Source organism: Sciurus vulgaris, assembly GCF_902686455.1.
Source record: "Sciurus vulgaris genome assembly, chromosome: 11".
Lineage (NCBI taxonomy): Eukaryota > Metazoa > Chordata > Mammalia > Rodentia > Sciuridae > Sciurus > Sciurus vulgaris.
In genome coordinates, this window is record NC_136472.1 from 8602700 (window position 1) to 8615883 (window position 13184).

General features: G+C 54.7%; 3 protein-coding genes across 5 annotated transcripts; 2 read left to right on the forward strand and 1 right to left on the reverse strand.

Annotated features, from left to right (window-relative positions):
• The first annotated feature begins 1328 nt into the window (after positions 1 to 1328).
• LOC306640835 (E3 ubiquitin-protein ligase synoviolin) lies at positions 1329 to 8527 on the forward strand. Of its 2 annotated transcripts, XM_079105454.1 has the most exons (16): positions 1329 to 1487; positions 2334 to 2482; positions 2698 to 2790; positions 2879 to 3031; positions 3137 to 3185; positions 3607 to 3710; positions 4304 to 4430; positions 4524 to 4623; positions 4704 to 4769; positions 4863 to 4979; positions 5061 to 5224; positions 5488 to 5616; positions 5707 to 5862; positions 5955 to 6141; positions 7074 to 7225; positions 7300 to 8527. In XM_079105454.1, exons 2-16 carry the CDS (start codon positions 2351 to 2353, stop codon positions 7404 to 7406), a joined length of 1836 nt encoding a protein of 611 aa, XP_078961580.1. In that variant the 5' UTR covers positions 1329 to 1487; positions 2334 to 2350; the 3' UTR covers positions 7407 to 8527. The 2 variants fall into 2 exon arrangements, with proteins under 2 accessions (XP_078961580.1, XP_078961579.1); XM_079105453.1 differs by lacking the exon at positions 1329 to 1487 and having other exon boundaries at positions 5704 to 5862.
• An 833-nt stretch (positions 8528 to 9360) lies between these two features.
• Positions 9361 to 11591, reverse strand: LOC306639635 (large ribosomal subunit protein mL49-like). Of its 2 annotated transcripts, XM_079103371.1 has the most exons (5): positions 11436 to 11540; positions 11304 to 11336; positions 10655 to 10805; positions 9735 to 9859; positions 9361 to 9632 (listed from the first exon to the last, which is right to left on the reverse strand). In XM_079103371.1, the coding sequence occupies exons 1-5, from the start codon at positions 11511 to 11513 to the stop codon at positions 9486 to 9488; spliced, it is 534 nt and encodes a 177-aa protein (XP_078959497.1). In that variant the 5' UTR covers positions 11514 to 11540; the 3' UTR covers positions 9361 to 9485. The 2 variants fall into 2 exon arrangements, with proteins under 2 accessions (XP_078959497.1, XP_078959498.1); XM_079103372.1 differs by lacking the exon at positions 11304 to 11336 and having other exon boundaries at positions 9370 to 9632; positions 11436 to 11591.
• Positions 11592 to 11640: 49 nt separating this feature from the next.
• On the forward strand, positions 11641 to 13138 carry LOC306639636 (ubiquitin-like FUBI-ribosomal protein eS30 fusion protein). Its single transcript, XM_079103373.1, has 5 exons — positions 11641 to 11781; positions 12020 to 12102; positions 12202 to 12346; positions 12744 to 12799; positions 12965 to 13138. The coding sequence occupies exons 2-5, from the start codon at positions 12028 to 12030 to the stop codon at positions 13088 to 13090; spliced, it is 402 nt and encodes a 133-aa protein (XP_078959499.1). The 5' UTR covers positions 11641 to 11781; positions 12020 to 12027; the 3' UTR covers positions 13091 to 13138.
• Positions 13139 to 13184: the final 46 nt, after the last annotated feature.

Consider the following 13184-nt stretch of genomic DNA (forward strand, 5'->3'; position numbering starts at 1 on the left):
TTTATAAACGGTGGGCAAAGGGAAGGGGCAGATGCATAGCCAGAAAGAAAAAAGTAGGGGCGTATGGGTGGCAGAAGTTTAGGAGACTTTCAAGGTGAGAGGGACTGAGTCAATGAGGACTGAAAGTTGACGGTTGGATGTAGTCAGTAGAAAGTCATAAATGGCTTATGGGGGAGGCAACTCAGTTACTGGTTAGAAGCTTAACCTGTAAAGTCAACAGGTGGGAGGCGGGGAGGATAACAGAAGAACAACGTGGGCATTTATAGGCTGACGGACCTTAGGAATCCTAGGACAGGTCTTACTCAGCCTCTGAACCCCAACTGTCCCATTTTACTATGGCGATAGCACCACCTAGCTGGAAAACTTCGGTGACTGATGGTTAGAAGAGATGACGAAGGAAAACCTAAGACACAAAGTGAGTGCTTTAGCTCCGCTTTGTTAACGAGAGCACTAAGTTGTCAGCGACCCTGACACCGAATGAAATAGCGGGCAGCCTTGGACCAGTGTCCTCAGGTAAGGACAGCAAAACCGTAGGGACAGAAAGGGGCACCGGCATTCGGCGCTTAAAAGTCAATTTCTGCGCAGAATACTCGGTCCCAAGATTAGCGGGAATTAAGGCTCAGCCTTCTCCCCGTCTCCGCACAGCTGACCGCCCCTCCTCTTCGTGGGGCCGCAAACGTTTCCCGAGGTGGGATGGGGATCACCTGCCCTAGAACAGCGCTTGGCCCACTCGCTGCAGTTGGGGTAGGGCCCGGTCCTAGGCAACGCTGCCTACCGCCCTTAGCAACCACTCACCCGCTTTTCCCTTTCTATAGGCCAATAAATTTCCTTTCTTTTTCTTATTGGTCCGCGTAACTTTCTCGAAACCAATCAGTGGCAGCCACGGGACCCAACTCACTCCCACACAACTCGAGGGGTGAGCAGGGAGGAGAGGAATTGTTTTCCGCATCCAGTTCTTCCAAAAAGCGCCTTATTTGTCAGACTGTTGTGAACACTCCTGGAACGAGGCGCTAAAACATTTCATTTCTCTTAGGGCTACTGTAAAGCCTGTCCCTTGCACACTGCCCACTCCAAGTGGCACGGCCTGCAAAATGCCCCACCTTCCCGTAGCTCTGAGAGCCCGAGTCCTGACTGGGTTGAGTGCCCCCAGCGGCAGAGGCAGTACCATGTGTGACTAGTGGGTAGGGGGACTAGCCCTTCCCCTTGCCCTCTTCCCTTCCGACCGCCTTTCTCGCCCTTTGCCTAGCCCTTCTCGGTGGGCACGAACTCCCGAAACCGCGGCAAGGCTACTGTTCCCCGCACCACGCAAGGCGCGCGAGGCGAGCAAACGAAGGGCACATTTGGTACGGTCCACGCCGCGCCCCGCGCCGCCGGAAGTGAGGTGTCTTACCCCCGAAGTTCCGGTTCGCAGGGGGTGGGGAGTGTTGTTAACCCGAGCGGCTGCCGCAGTCGCGGGGATTGAGCGGCCTCGCGGCGCTGGGCTCCTGGTGAGTGAAGCGAAGTGGGCCCCAGGTTGTGGTTGGGGTCGGGACCACGACCTTCCTGTTAAGGTCACCGGGATTGGCTCGCCCCCTCAGTCCCGCCGCCTGTTTTCGGCCTGTCAGCTGGTGGTAGACCTTAGGCGCCGGCGCGGTCACCGAGGCTGGGCCCCGCCTGCGACGCTCACAACTCCTGGCGCTCACAGGTGCGCGGCTGCGAAGGCGACCCGGCTCCCTCTGCCCCGCGCTGCACTCTGCTGGTCGGCCGTTTCTTGGTGCCCCGAGTTGACACAGCCCCGGGGGTTGGGGGGCGCCAGGGTTCCAGGCTGACGTACCCCGCCCGCTCCCGCGGGGCGCGCGTCCGCACTGACCACCCTGGCACAGCTGTCACCCGTACTGCCGCCTCCCCAGGCTGTGCCCCTCTGTGCCTTTGCTTCGCCCATTCCATGCTGAGCGTTCCCGCCTCTGGAGCAGATTTTTGCTTTTGCCTTAAACCCCAGCACCTTCACGCCAGGGTCAGCGGTGGCAGTCGCCCCCACGCCCCACCGGTCCTCCAACAATGCTGCTTTTCCTCATTGCCCCCCAGAGGAGGCGGCGGCTTGGCAGGCGGCGTGGAAAGAGCCCTAGATCTGAAACTAGACTGACCTAGGTTTCAGGCCTTGCATCGGTGTGATCGTTTAACCCCTTTGAGGCTCAGCTTCTCATTTGTGAAACAGGGAAACATATGCTCCCCTTTATCTGATGGTTGCGAGAGTGAAGTGAGATTTACCCCTTCTCCTGTTGACGCTGTGCCAGGAACTTTGCTAGATTTGCATAGTATGGGGAACACACACGTTATTGTCTTTCCCCACGCAGGTCTGCGGGCCAGGGCAATGTTCCGCACCGCAGTGATGATGGCGGCCAGCCTGGCGCTGACCGGGGCCGTGGTGGCTCATGCCTACTACCTCAAACACCAGTTCTACCCCACTGTGGTGTACTTGACCAAGTCCAGCCCCAGCATGGCAGTGAGTTCGGGGCTCAGGGAGGGCGGAACTCTCTGGGAGGGAAGGAGGAGCCTGCTTGGGGCAGAGGCGGGGCTACAGGTCAGTAGGGGAGAAGTAGCCACTAGCCGCTTAAGTTTAAATAAACTGATAAAGACTTGGGGAGGTTCCTGAATGATGAGCTCCAGGCAGAGGACAGCAGAAAGTGACCCCAAACCATAGACTTTCCCCACTCCTAGGTCCTGTACATCCAGGCCTTCGTCCTTGTCTTCCTCTTGGGCAAGGTAATGGGCAAGGTGTTCTTTGGGCAGCTGAGGGCAGCGGAGATGGAGGTAAGATGTTGTTGGCCCGAAAGCGAAGGGCAGGGTGCGGGGCAAGCAGAATGTCTGGGTTCCACATCATCCCCTGCCCAACCCCTAGCACCTTCTGGAGCGTTCCTGGTATGCTGTTACTGAGACTTGTCTGGCCTTCACCGTTTTTCGGGATGACTTCAGCCCTCGATTTGTTGCACTCTTCACTCTCCTCCTCTTCCTCAAGTGTTTCCACTGGCTGGCTGAGGACCGTGTGGATTTTGTGAGTTGAGAGTGGCCAGTGGGCAGGCTTGTAGAGCAGTGAGGACTGGGTTGGGGGTTGGGAGGACTCCAGCCTTCCTGATGGGCCCACTCTGCTCTGCTTTAGATGGAACGCAGTCCCAATATCTCCTGGCTCTTTCACTGCCGAATTGTCTGTAAGTGAGATCTATGGAAGGGAAGGGAGGGAGCTGGAGGGAGGAGAGGCACCATGGAGGAATGGAAGGTGAAAAGTCACTTACTGTGGACCTGTACCCCAGAGCACAAGCCACCCCTCCTCCCACAGCTGTACAGGAAAGATAATTTAGGAAGTTAATTTGCATTGTCTCTGCCCTGTTCCACTCCAGAGCTTCTCAACTGCCTGGGCCCTAGCTTTCTGCCTCCTCACTTGGCGGGTACCCCAACAACCCACTCCCCTGGCAAAGCTTTGAGTTCCCAGAGGGCTGAGACCAGTGGAGTGTGCCCACCTGACTAGATGGCTGGGGCCATGGTGGGCTTGAAGGTGGGGCTGTCCTAGAGCAAAAGTGGCCATCAGGCCCTGGGCTGATCCTACCCTACCCCATTTGGGGGTCCCCACAGCCCTTATGTTCCTCCTGGGTATCCTGGACTTCCTCTTCGTCAGCCACGCTTATCACAGCATCCTGACCCGTGGGGCCTCTGTGCAGCTGGTGTTTGGCTTTGAGGTAAAACTGGCTTGGGAGTTTGGGGAGACAAGTCCAAGGTGACACTGTATGTGCCTTGAGTAACTGAACAGACCCTTACTGAGCACCTGCTGTGTGGCCACCAGGGAACAGTGATCAGTCAGACATGGCACCCCAATCCACACTCCTAGTTGATAGCAGAAGGGCACAAAAGAGGTTGTTGCAGAGGAGGCCTGACCTGGGTCTCAGGGAAGGTTACCTGGAGGCTGATGCTAGAGTTGGCTCTGCATAGTGGATGGACAGGGAAGAATTAGCTGGACGGGCCACTGGGGAGGTGTGTCAGCTCGCATTTGCCGAGTGTCCACTGTGTGCCAGTCTTGTGCTGAGCTCCTGACCTGCAGTTTTTAATCGGCAAGACAATGCTGCTATGAATAAATAGTTAATTCTACATTTTACAGATGAGTAATTGAGGTTGAGTGAGCTGCCTGAAGTCATAGTGAGTTGGGGAGCTGGGAGGACCAGCTGTGTTCAGATCCTGTGCTGGTACCACTGCCCTGTGCCGTGCTGAGGCCCGGGCACTGCAGAGCGTGGCTGGAGCAAGGGGAGCTGGTGCTTACCTCCCCCTCTCCCTTCAGTATGCCATCCTGATGACTATGGTGCTCACCATCTTCATCAAGTATGTGCTACACTCTGTGGACCTCCAGAGCGAGAACCCTTGGGACAACAAAGCTGTGTACATGCTCTACACAGAGCTGTTTACAGGTGAGGACAGCCTGGACCTCTCCTGACCCAGACCAGCATCCCCTGTTCTACCTGCCAGACCCGGTGACCAGCTTTCTGCATCCCTCCCCGCAGGCTTCATCAAGGTTCTGCTATACATGGCCTTCATGACCATCATGATCAAGGTGCACACCTTCCCACTCTTTGCCATTCGACCCATGTACCTGGCCATGAGGTGAGCCCAGCCCTGTCCCTTCACTCTCCTAACCTGATCCCTCCCATCCCTCTCCCTGCATTTACTGACTGTTCTTTCAGGCAGTTCAAGAAAGCCGTGACAGACGCCATCATGTCTCGCCGAGCAATTCGCAACATGAACACACTGTAAGTGGGCTGGTCCCAGCTTCTCTCCCAACTCTGTCCCAGGTCACTTTGCTTCCAGTTCTGGTCTGACATGTGTTCTGCCATCCTAACCAGGTATCCAGATGCCACTCCCGAGGAACTTCAGGCAATGGACAACGTCTGTATCATCTGCCGAGAAGAGATGGTGACTGGAGCCAAGAGGCTGCCCTGCAACCACATCTTCCACACCAGGTGGGAGGGGCCCTGGGGAGGCTGCACAGCAGATCACAGGCCCCTGGATACCGCTGACCATTACCTGGTCTTGCTCCTCAGCTGTCTGCGCTCCTGGTTCCAGCGACAGCAGACCTGCCCTACCTGCCGAATGGATGTCCTGCGGGCATCTCTGCCAGCCCAGTCACCACCACCTCCTGAGCCTGCGGATCAGGGGCCACCCCCTGCCCCTCATCCCCCACCACTCCTGCCTCAGCCCCCTAACTGTGAGTATTCCTTCATTTGGCCATCCACCATGTGTTGGGTACTTTCCCAGAGTTGGGAATGGGAGATGCTGCAGATTCCAAGTCTCTGCCCTCCAGGTCAGAGGATGAAAAGAAACAGGCAATTACAATCACTGTGACCAGTGCTGAGCTCGGGTCCCTGAGAGCAGAGGACACAGCTCTCAGTAGTCAAGCTCCCTGTCTGGGAGTGGGAGGGGTCAGTCTCAGTTCAGCACTCTTCTTACCACGCTGTCCTCTCTCTGCAGTCCCCCAGGGCCTCCTGCCTCCTTTTCCTCCAGGCATGTTCCCACTGTGGCCCCCCATGGGTCCCTTTCCACCTGTTCCACCTCCCCCAAGCTCAGGAGAGGCTGCAGCCCCTCCATCCACCAGTGCAGGTGAGCCTTTTGGGTACTGCAGCAGCTGGAGGGTGGCAGGGATGGATCCAAAGACCCCACAGCACTGATTTCCATTCTGCACTTCAGCAGCCCTTTCTCGGCCCAGTGGAGCAGCCACAACCACAGCTGCTGGCACGGGTGCCTCTGCCCCAACACCTGGCTCTACCCCTGCCCCAGAGGCTGGCCCTGCCCCAGGCTTTCCCTTCCCTCCCCCCTGGATGGGTATGCCCCTGCCACCACCCTTTGGTAAGTTGGACCACTCTCTGGGATGTTCTGGAAGGTGTATGTAGCGGGGTGTCAGGTCCAGGCGGTCAAACTGAGCCTCCACATCCCTCTAGCCTTCCCCCCGATGCCCGTGCCCCCTGCGGGCTTTGCTGGGCTGACCCCAGAGGAGCTGCGGGCTCTGGAGGGCCATGAGAGGCAGCACCTGGAGGCCCGGCTACAGAGCCTGCGCAACATCCACACTCTGCTGGACGCCGCCATGCTGCAAATCAACCAGTACCTCACTGTGCTGGCCTCCTTGGGGTACGTCTGCATGGGGGGATGGGGGCCATGGAATGTTCACAAGGAGTGGGGAGCTATACAGTTTGCCAAAAGGTCCCTCACAGTTGTTCTTGGCATTTGTCTCTCCTGATATCACCTGCTTACTCAGGTCACTTATCTTCAGACCTACTCAGGGTCTCTGGAAGTTATTTCCAGTGCCTTTATCTTCCCACTCCAGAGCCACATCTGGAGCTAAGGAAGAATGATATTTACTAGTGAGCTGACCTTGAATCTTACTTTGTTTTTCTAAACTCATTATTCCTAGCTTTAGCTCATCACCCAACACCCTCCTGACACTGGGAATTGCCCCTGAATTGAGGGAGCAGTTAAGAGAGATGTACTTGGGGATGGGAGATATTGGGGCCATGGTTGAGTGGTAGAGCACCTGCCTAACCTGCCTAGTATGTACCAAGTCCTGGTTCCATCAAAAATAGAAAAAGAAAAAAAAGAAAAAAAAAAAGTCACTTGGAGCCAGCCTGACCTGAGTTCAAATGTTATCCCATTCACTTGCTTTGTGACCTCCTTTATTTTATAAGAATAGAGGAGTTCTAATTCTTGTTTAGAGGTGACATGTACTAAAGGCCTTACACCTAGCAGTGACAGTACAGGCTTGGAGGGTAGCCAGTTAAGATTGAGCACTTTGTGATTTATTCAGTGGGCAAGTTCTGATACCCCTGCACAGAGACTGCAGGATAACAGGGAATGGCTGTTTCACAATCCATAGGAAATAATCACTTGGCTGTTGAGTCATTCCGTTGGAGAGTCTATTCCACATGTGTTACCTTGTGCCTACTAGTCACTGGGACTGTAGGGGCAGTCTGTCCTAAACTGTGTCGTGCAAGGCTGACAAGAGCAGGACAATAGCCTAAGCTAGGTTACCAAGGCTGGACCTGCTTTCTTTCCCCTCTCCCCAGGCCCCCCCGGCCTGCCACTTCTGTGAACCCTGCTGAAGAGACTGCCTCTCCAGTGGTCGCTGCTGCCTCCTCTACCAGCATCCCCAGTTCTGAAGCCACCACCCCATCTCCAGGAGCCTCCCCACCAGCCCCAGAAACTGAAAAGCCGCCAGGTAGGTTTGATCAGCCTTTTAGGGTGGGCTAGGGCTTCTGACCCCTCTTCCACTTCTGACCCCTCTGTCCTTAGCTCCTGAGTCAGTGGGTGCTGAGGAGCTGCCAGAGGATGGAGAGCCTGATGCTGCAGAGCTCCGCCGCCGCCGCCTACAAAAGTTGGAGTCCCCTGTTGCCCACTGACACTGCCCCTATCCTCACCCTGCCCCTGCTCTCTTGAGCAGCCCTCGCTGGAACATGTCCTGCCACCAAGTGCCAGCTCCCTCTCTGCACCAGGGAGTAGTAACCCCAGCTCTGAGAAAGAGGAGGAGGCATCCCTGAGGCCAAGTGAAAAGAGGCTGAGTTCCCAGTCCAGGACTCCAGCCCTGAGGCCCAGGCAGGCATGGGGATGCTGGGTCAGCTGCAGCATTCCTTGCCACCTCTTCAGCCCTGTGTTCTGCTGGGGCATAGCTGGAGCTGTGAAGGCAAAAGGCTCAGCTTCTGAGAAACCCTTCTTTCCCACCCATTTCTGGGAAAAGGGGCAGCCCCTCTAAGCCCTACTTGTGTGCGGGGTCACACTGCAGTGCCGAACAGTATTAGTTCCCATTCCCAAGTGTGGACCCCAAAGGGGCTGGAGGCAGGCCAGGCACTTGCCCTGGCCCTCCTGCCAAGACTGGTACCAATTTCCTTTTCTTATCCTGCTCTACCCCGGAAGCCCCTTTGTGGTGGTGGCTGTGCCCCCTATGCCCTGTGGCATTTCCACGTCTTACTGGCAACCACACAACTCAGGGAAAGGAGTGCCTGGGGGTGGGGGGCAGGCGGGCAGCACTGAGGGACCCTGCCCCGCCCCTCCCCCAGGTCCCTTCCCCTGCAGCTTCTCTCAGGTGAGGCTGTCGATCTCACCCTGCAGCCACTGCCCAGCCACAGCCAGGCTGAGGCCAGCGTGCTGCTCCTTAACCACTGCAACCAGAATCCAAAGGAAGGCCACTTCTCATTGTGGGACTCGAGATTCTTGAGTTCAGAAGGATCAGAACTACTTCCTTACCCAGTGGCTTTCTGCTTAAATTTTATCTTTTGAATTTGAATGCTTGACCCCAGGAAAGAGGAGCCAGGAGTGCAGCTCTTCCTTTCCAGTTTAGAACAGGCTCTGGACCAGGCAGGGACCACAAGAGCCAAGGCCTGCCTGTCCCTGTCTTTCTTCCCCTTGGTTTTGTGTTACAAGAGTTGCTGGAGACAGTTTCAGATGATTATTTAATTTGTAAATATTGTACAAATTTTAATAGCTTAAATTGTATATACGGCCAAATAAAAACTTGCATTAACGACTGCTGGGGCTTGTGTCAGGGTCAGGGTTGGGCTCCCTTTCCTTGCTGAGGCTGTAGACTTGGTAATGGTCTGTATTTTAACTACAAAGACATACCCATTTTACATATAAACTGAGTTCCAGAGAGAATCAGTACCCTGTCTTAGGTCAGAGACCAATTACAGAAGCCAGATCCAAACACTGTCTTAGCCAGTCTGAGGGTGAGGGAGGACCCTCAGGCCTTTGGCCCTTGTGACTCTAGGGTGAGGAACTTCCTGCATGCAGGTCAACATGCTGGGAGGATGGTCTTGGACTGGCCTGTGAGGAGCTCCCAAGCACCATGATATGGCCTGGCCTGGCCAGCAAAAGCTGATCACTTGACTTCTTAGAGATGGAAACCCAGTCAAACCTAAGGGGTTTGGAATAGAGCAGGGACCAGGACTAGACTTCCCACCTCCCCCTGGACTTCATGGCACTCTGCCCTGATGCCCAACACTGCACTTGGAGCTTAAGGCTCCCGGGACCCTATGCCGGAGTCAACTGTTTCACACAGCCTCTAGGACAGCCAGGTCTGACCTACAGCAAAGGCTCAGGAATGATCCCGGCAGTGAGTTCCGAGGGCCAAGGAAGGATGTGCTCAATGGCTCTGCCCTGTGAACCCTTCCCCAAAGGGGGTTGGGCTGTCACTTCCAGCCCCAAGTAACAGGCCACAATGAGGGGGAGGGACAGCAGATAATGTCCTCTCCTCCCTTGGCTATTCAAGGTGAGTCTCTCATGCTTGACAGCTCTCCCCTAGTGGATACCTGTTTTCCTCTTATGTAAGAAAGGCCTAGGCTCATAGTCTTAGCCCTTGTACTCTGCCGTGCCCAAGTCCTTAGCCCTGATATGTTTCCTGTCCCAGGGATTCCAACATACTTCTCAATTCCCAAGATCCCCTGAACTCTATGGGGGACTATGCCATGCAGGCTGCTCGGCAGGCCTCAGAAGCCCTTCTCAAGGAGCCAGGCTTTTAGCTGCTCATCAAAGTAGCCCTTGACTCGTAGGGTACCTGTCACCTCATTAACCTGGGTGATAGGTGTCTTCCCCAGCAGTGGGCTCAGAAAATCTTCCACATCCTTCTGTAGGGCCTGAGGAAAGATGACAAATTGGGTCTGATCAATAGTCCTTCCTCTCCAGAGGACTCCTGTCCCGAACCAGACCCTGCTACCACCCCTTCCCCACACACTTACCCAGATATCCCCCTCCACTTTCCGGATCACAGTCATCTGGCGATTGCCATGTGTGATGTCCTTGTAGACAGGGATGTTGTGCATTCGAGAGCGCCGCACAAAGTAAGGCAGGTTGGGGCGGGGATCTGTATCAGTGATGGATAATGATAAGCCAAGTCATCACAGGCCTCACCCAACCTCAGTCAAGGTCCTTCCCCTCACAAAATCAGCAGATGGTTATGGTAACCAAGTGGACCAAGCTACCTCCACTTGATATCAGGGCTTCTCTTTCCTTCAGTTTACAGTCAGGACCAAACTGTTCACCCTGGTATCACAAGGCCTTGCACTGGACCTGGTATCATATAAGTGCTCAAGAAAAAAATGAAGTCAGGGTCATGCCTTCCTGGATCTTTGGGTCCCCTCTCAGGTCAATCTGTGCCCTTTTCCACTGGGTCAAGGAGGCCAAAAACAATCCCTGGAACAAAGGACTTACAAGCACTGAACACCTACCATTGGCTGGGCTTTCCACTAAGTGTTTTTAGGTGCTGAGAAAATTATCTCTATTTTGCTGAAACTGAGGTTGGGAGAATTCAAGTGATTAACCCAAGTCCATAACAGCAATGAATAGCAGAATCAAATTCAAATCCAAACTGCCTGATTCCCAGAATGTGTTCTCAATTATGGTACACGGTCTGCTGAGGGAGAACAGAGGTCCAAGCACTTGAGTCTTCTCTCTATGCTTCCTTTTTTGCCCCATGTGGAAAGACTCCATCCCAACAATGTGGATGGATGGGTACTAGTGAACAGAGGGCTCCACTCCTGAGCCTTTACTTGGGCACTAAACAATGCTAATCCTGCAGGATTTCAACATGAGTCCTGAACCCACTGGGGAGGGGGATGCTCCCCTGCAACCTTCAACCCACCCCTGCCACCCACCTCACCTCTGGGAGGCTGCCAGCCACTAGGGGTGGGATAATGTTCATGCTTTGGGGGCTTTGGGATGCTGGTGGGAGGTAACAGGCGCTCCACAAAGCGATACTCATCCACAGATTCCACGAAGCTGGGGTAATCAGGAGGCCCCTGGGTCTGACTCTGAGGCAAAAAAAAAAAAAAAAAAAAAAATCTGTACATTGGCTCACCCAACAAAAGATAACTTATTAAGAAAGGGAAACATTTCAAGCAGAGAGAATGGCATAAATAAAAGGTGTGAGGTGGGAAAGTACCAAGCTTCAGTTTTCCAGTGTGCAGGGTGTAAGTGGGACAGGAAAAGAAGTTCAGGCACTCTGAACAGCATGGCACTTTTCCTTTCTGAACAGGAAATTAACAGTAAGATTGACCACTATGGCATTTTTCAGTATTTAAAAGTTGTCTCTGAACATTCTGTTGAGACAGTGTAGTCCCAGATTCGGCATTTTAAGTAATGGCAATCCCCCGCTCTCTCTCATTCAGAACAGGACCCAGGCAGCGACTGTCGTGGGCAGGAACCCTCAGTCGTGACTAACCAGCGCTCTCTTCCATCCACATCCCAACCCCCATATTCCCCAAGCGCACCCCAGGATCTGCCAGTTTCCCACTAAATCTTGTATTTACCTTCGAACAAGTGCCGCCGATTAGGCTGGAAAACTAAGGCCACAAGCTGGGAAGTGAATTGCAGAGTTACAATAAACAACAGTGAGCCGCGCACCCAGCCCTCTTCCTCAGTTCCAAGCTCGGCGCTCTCACCTGGTGCCGCAGCGCCAAGCCCCGCTGGACTCCAATGCTCCAGCCCCGCAGCGACGCCCGCAGCGCGGCCGCCGCCATCTTGGCCTGCCCCTTTGGTAGTCTCTGCGCGCGCAACCGGCCTGGTCCCGCCGCCCCGCCCGCGCGCACAGTCCAGGACGAAAGGACGCCTGCGCGTAGCGTAAGGGGGCGGAGCCAGGACGGTGGTGGGCGGTACAACTATCAGAGGCCCGTGCGGTCGCTTAGTAGTGACGTGGCACGAAGCAGGCGGTGAGGACGTGTGCGTCCTCGCTTCTTCCTCTTTCTCGACTCCATCTTCACGGTAGCGGCAGCTCGGGCCGCGGCTCAGGTAAGACTTGGAAGACGGCTTGGTAGCAGGCTGGCCGCGGGGTCTGAAGGCAGGGGCTGCTCTACGGCGACCCGGGCTCCAGTCCCACCTGAGCTTCCTAGCAGGCCCGGCCTTCCTCACGTTGAGACACCGCGCCTGCCTTCATCCCGACGCGATCGCCCTGCTCCGTTTCCCATCCTCTGACTCCCTTAATCCCGGGACGCTTTTCCTCTTCTCACACAAGCCTTTCTTTCCTCAGTCGCCGACATGCAGCTCTTTGTCCGCGCCCAAGAGCTACACACCCTCGAAGTAACCGGCCAGGAGACGGTCGCCCAGGTTAAGGTAAATCTGCGCGGTGCTTCTTGCACTCCTCCCATCCTCCGGTGCTCTTCTCCCTCGTGCCCCGCGGGAGTGCGTACGAACCTTGTGTTCCCCTTGTAGGCCCATGTAGCCTCACTGGAGGGCATCGCCCCGGAAGATCAAGTCGTGCTCTTGGCAGGCACGCCGCTGGAGGATGAGGCTACTCTAGGCCAGTGTGGGGTGGAGGCCCTGACCACTTTGGAAGTAGCCGGCCGCATGCTTGGAGGTAAGTCGGGGAGGAGGGCGCTTTGAACTGTGATAAGCCAGTGGGTATGGGGTACATAGTCCTGGCAGCTCAGTATTGTTTCTCTGACAAGACACTTGGTGTTTTCTAGAATCTTCATTCCGGGTTATTTTTTTCTGTTTACCTGTAAATGGACTAAAGAGGTGTGAGAGAATGAGCCAGAATGTATAGTTCTTAGTCTTTCAGCAGACTTTTGACTGGTTTTCAGTTTCCCCACTAAAATCAAGGTCAGGTCAGATCCCCAAGGTGTTCTTAAGTTCTTGTTGAAAGTCGGGAGCTGGAAAATCCTGAATTAAAACAGGTCAAAACTCTGGCTTTGTTTTATTTCCTTTTGGGGCCAAACATCTCAACCTGCTGCTGTCCTCTTTTCTCACCAAAGGTAAAGTCCATGGTTCTCTGGCTCGTGCTGGAAAAGTGAGAGGTCAAACTCCCAAGGTGAGTGAGACTTGGTGGTGTTTGGACTTTGTTCTTTACTGTCACGGCTAAGTAAAGACCCTTGATGTCTGTTTGCCTTGTTCCTTCCTGGAGAGGAGCCTGAGGGAAGGATGCCAGGCATGTAAGAGGGTCAGTCAGGGTCTGATCAGCCCTTCCATTTCCTAGGTGGCCAAACAGGAGAAGAAGAAGAAGAAGACAGGCCGGGCCAAGAGGCGGATGCAGTACAACCGGCGCTTTGTCAATGTTGTGCCCACCTTTGGCAAGAAGAAAGGCCCCAATGCCAACTCTTAAGTCCTATGTAATCTTTGCTTTCTCTAATAAAGCCACTTCATCCAGACAGCTCACTGTTTCATCTTCATTTGCAGGGCATTAGGAAGAGGTATGG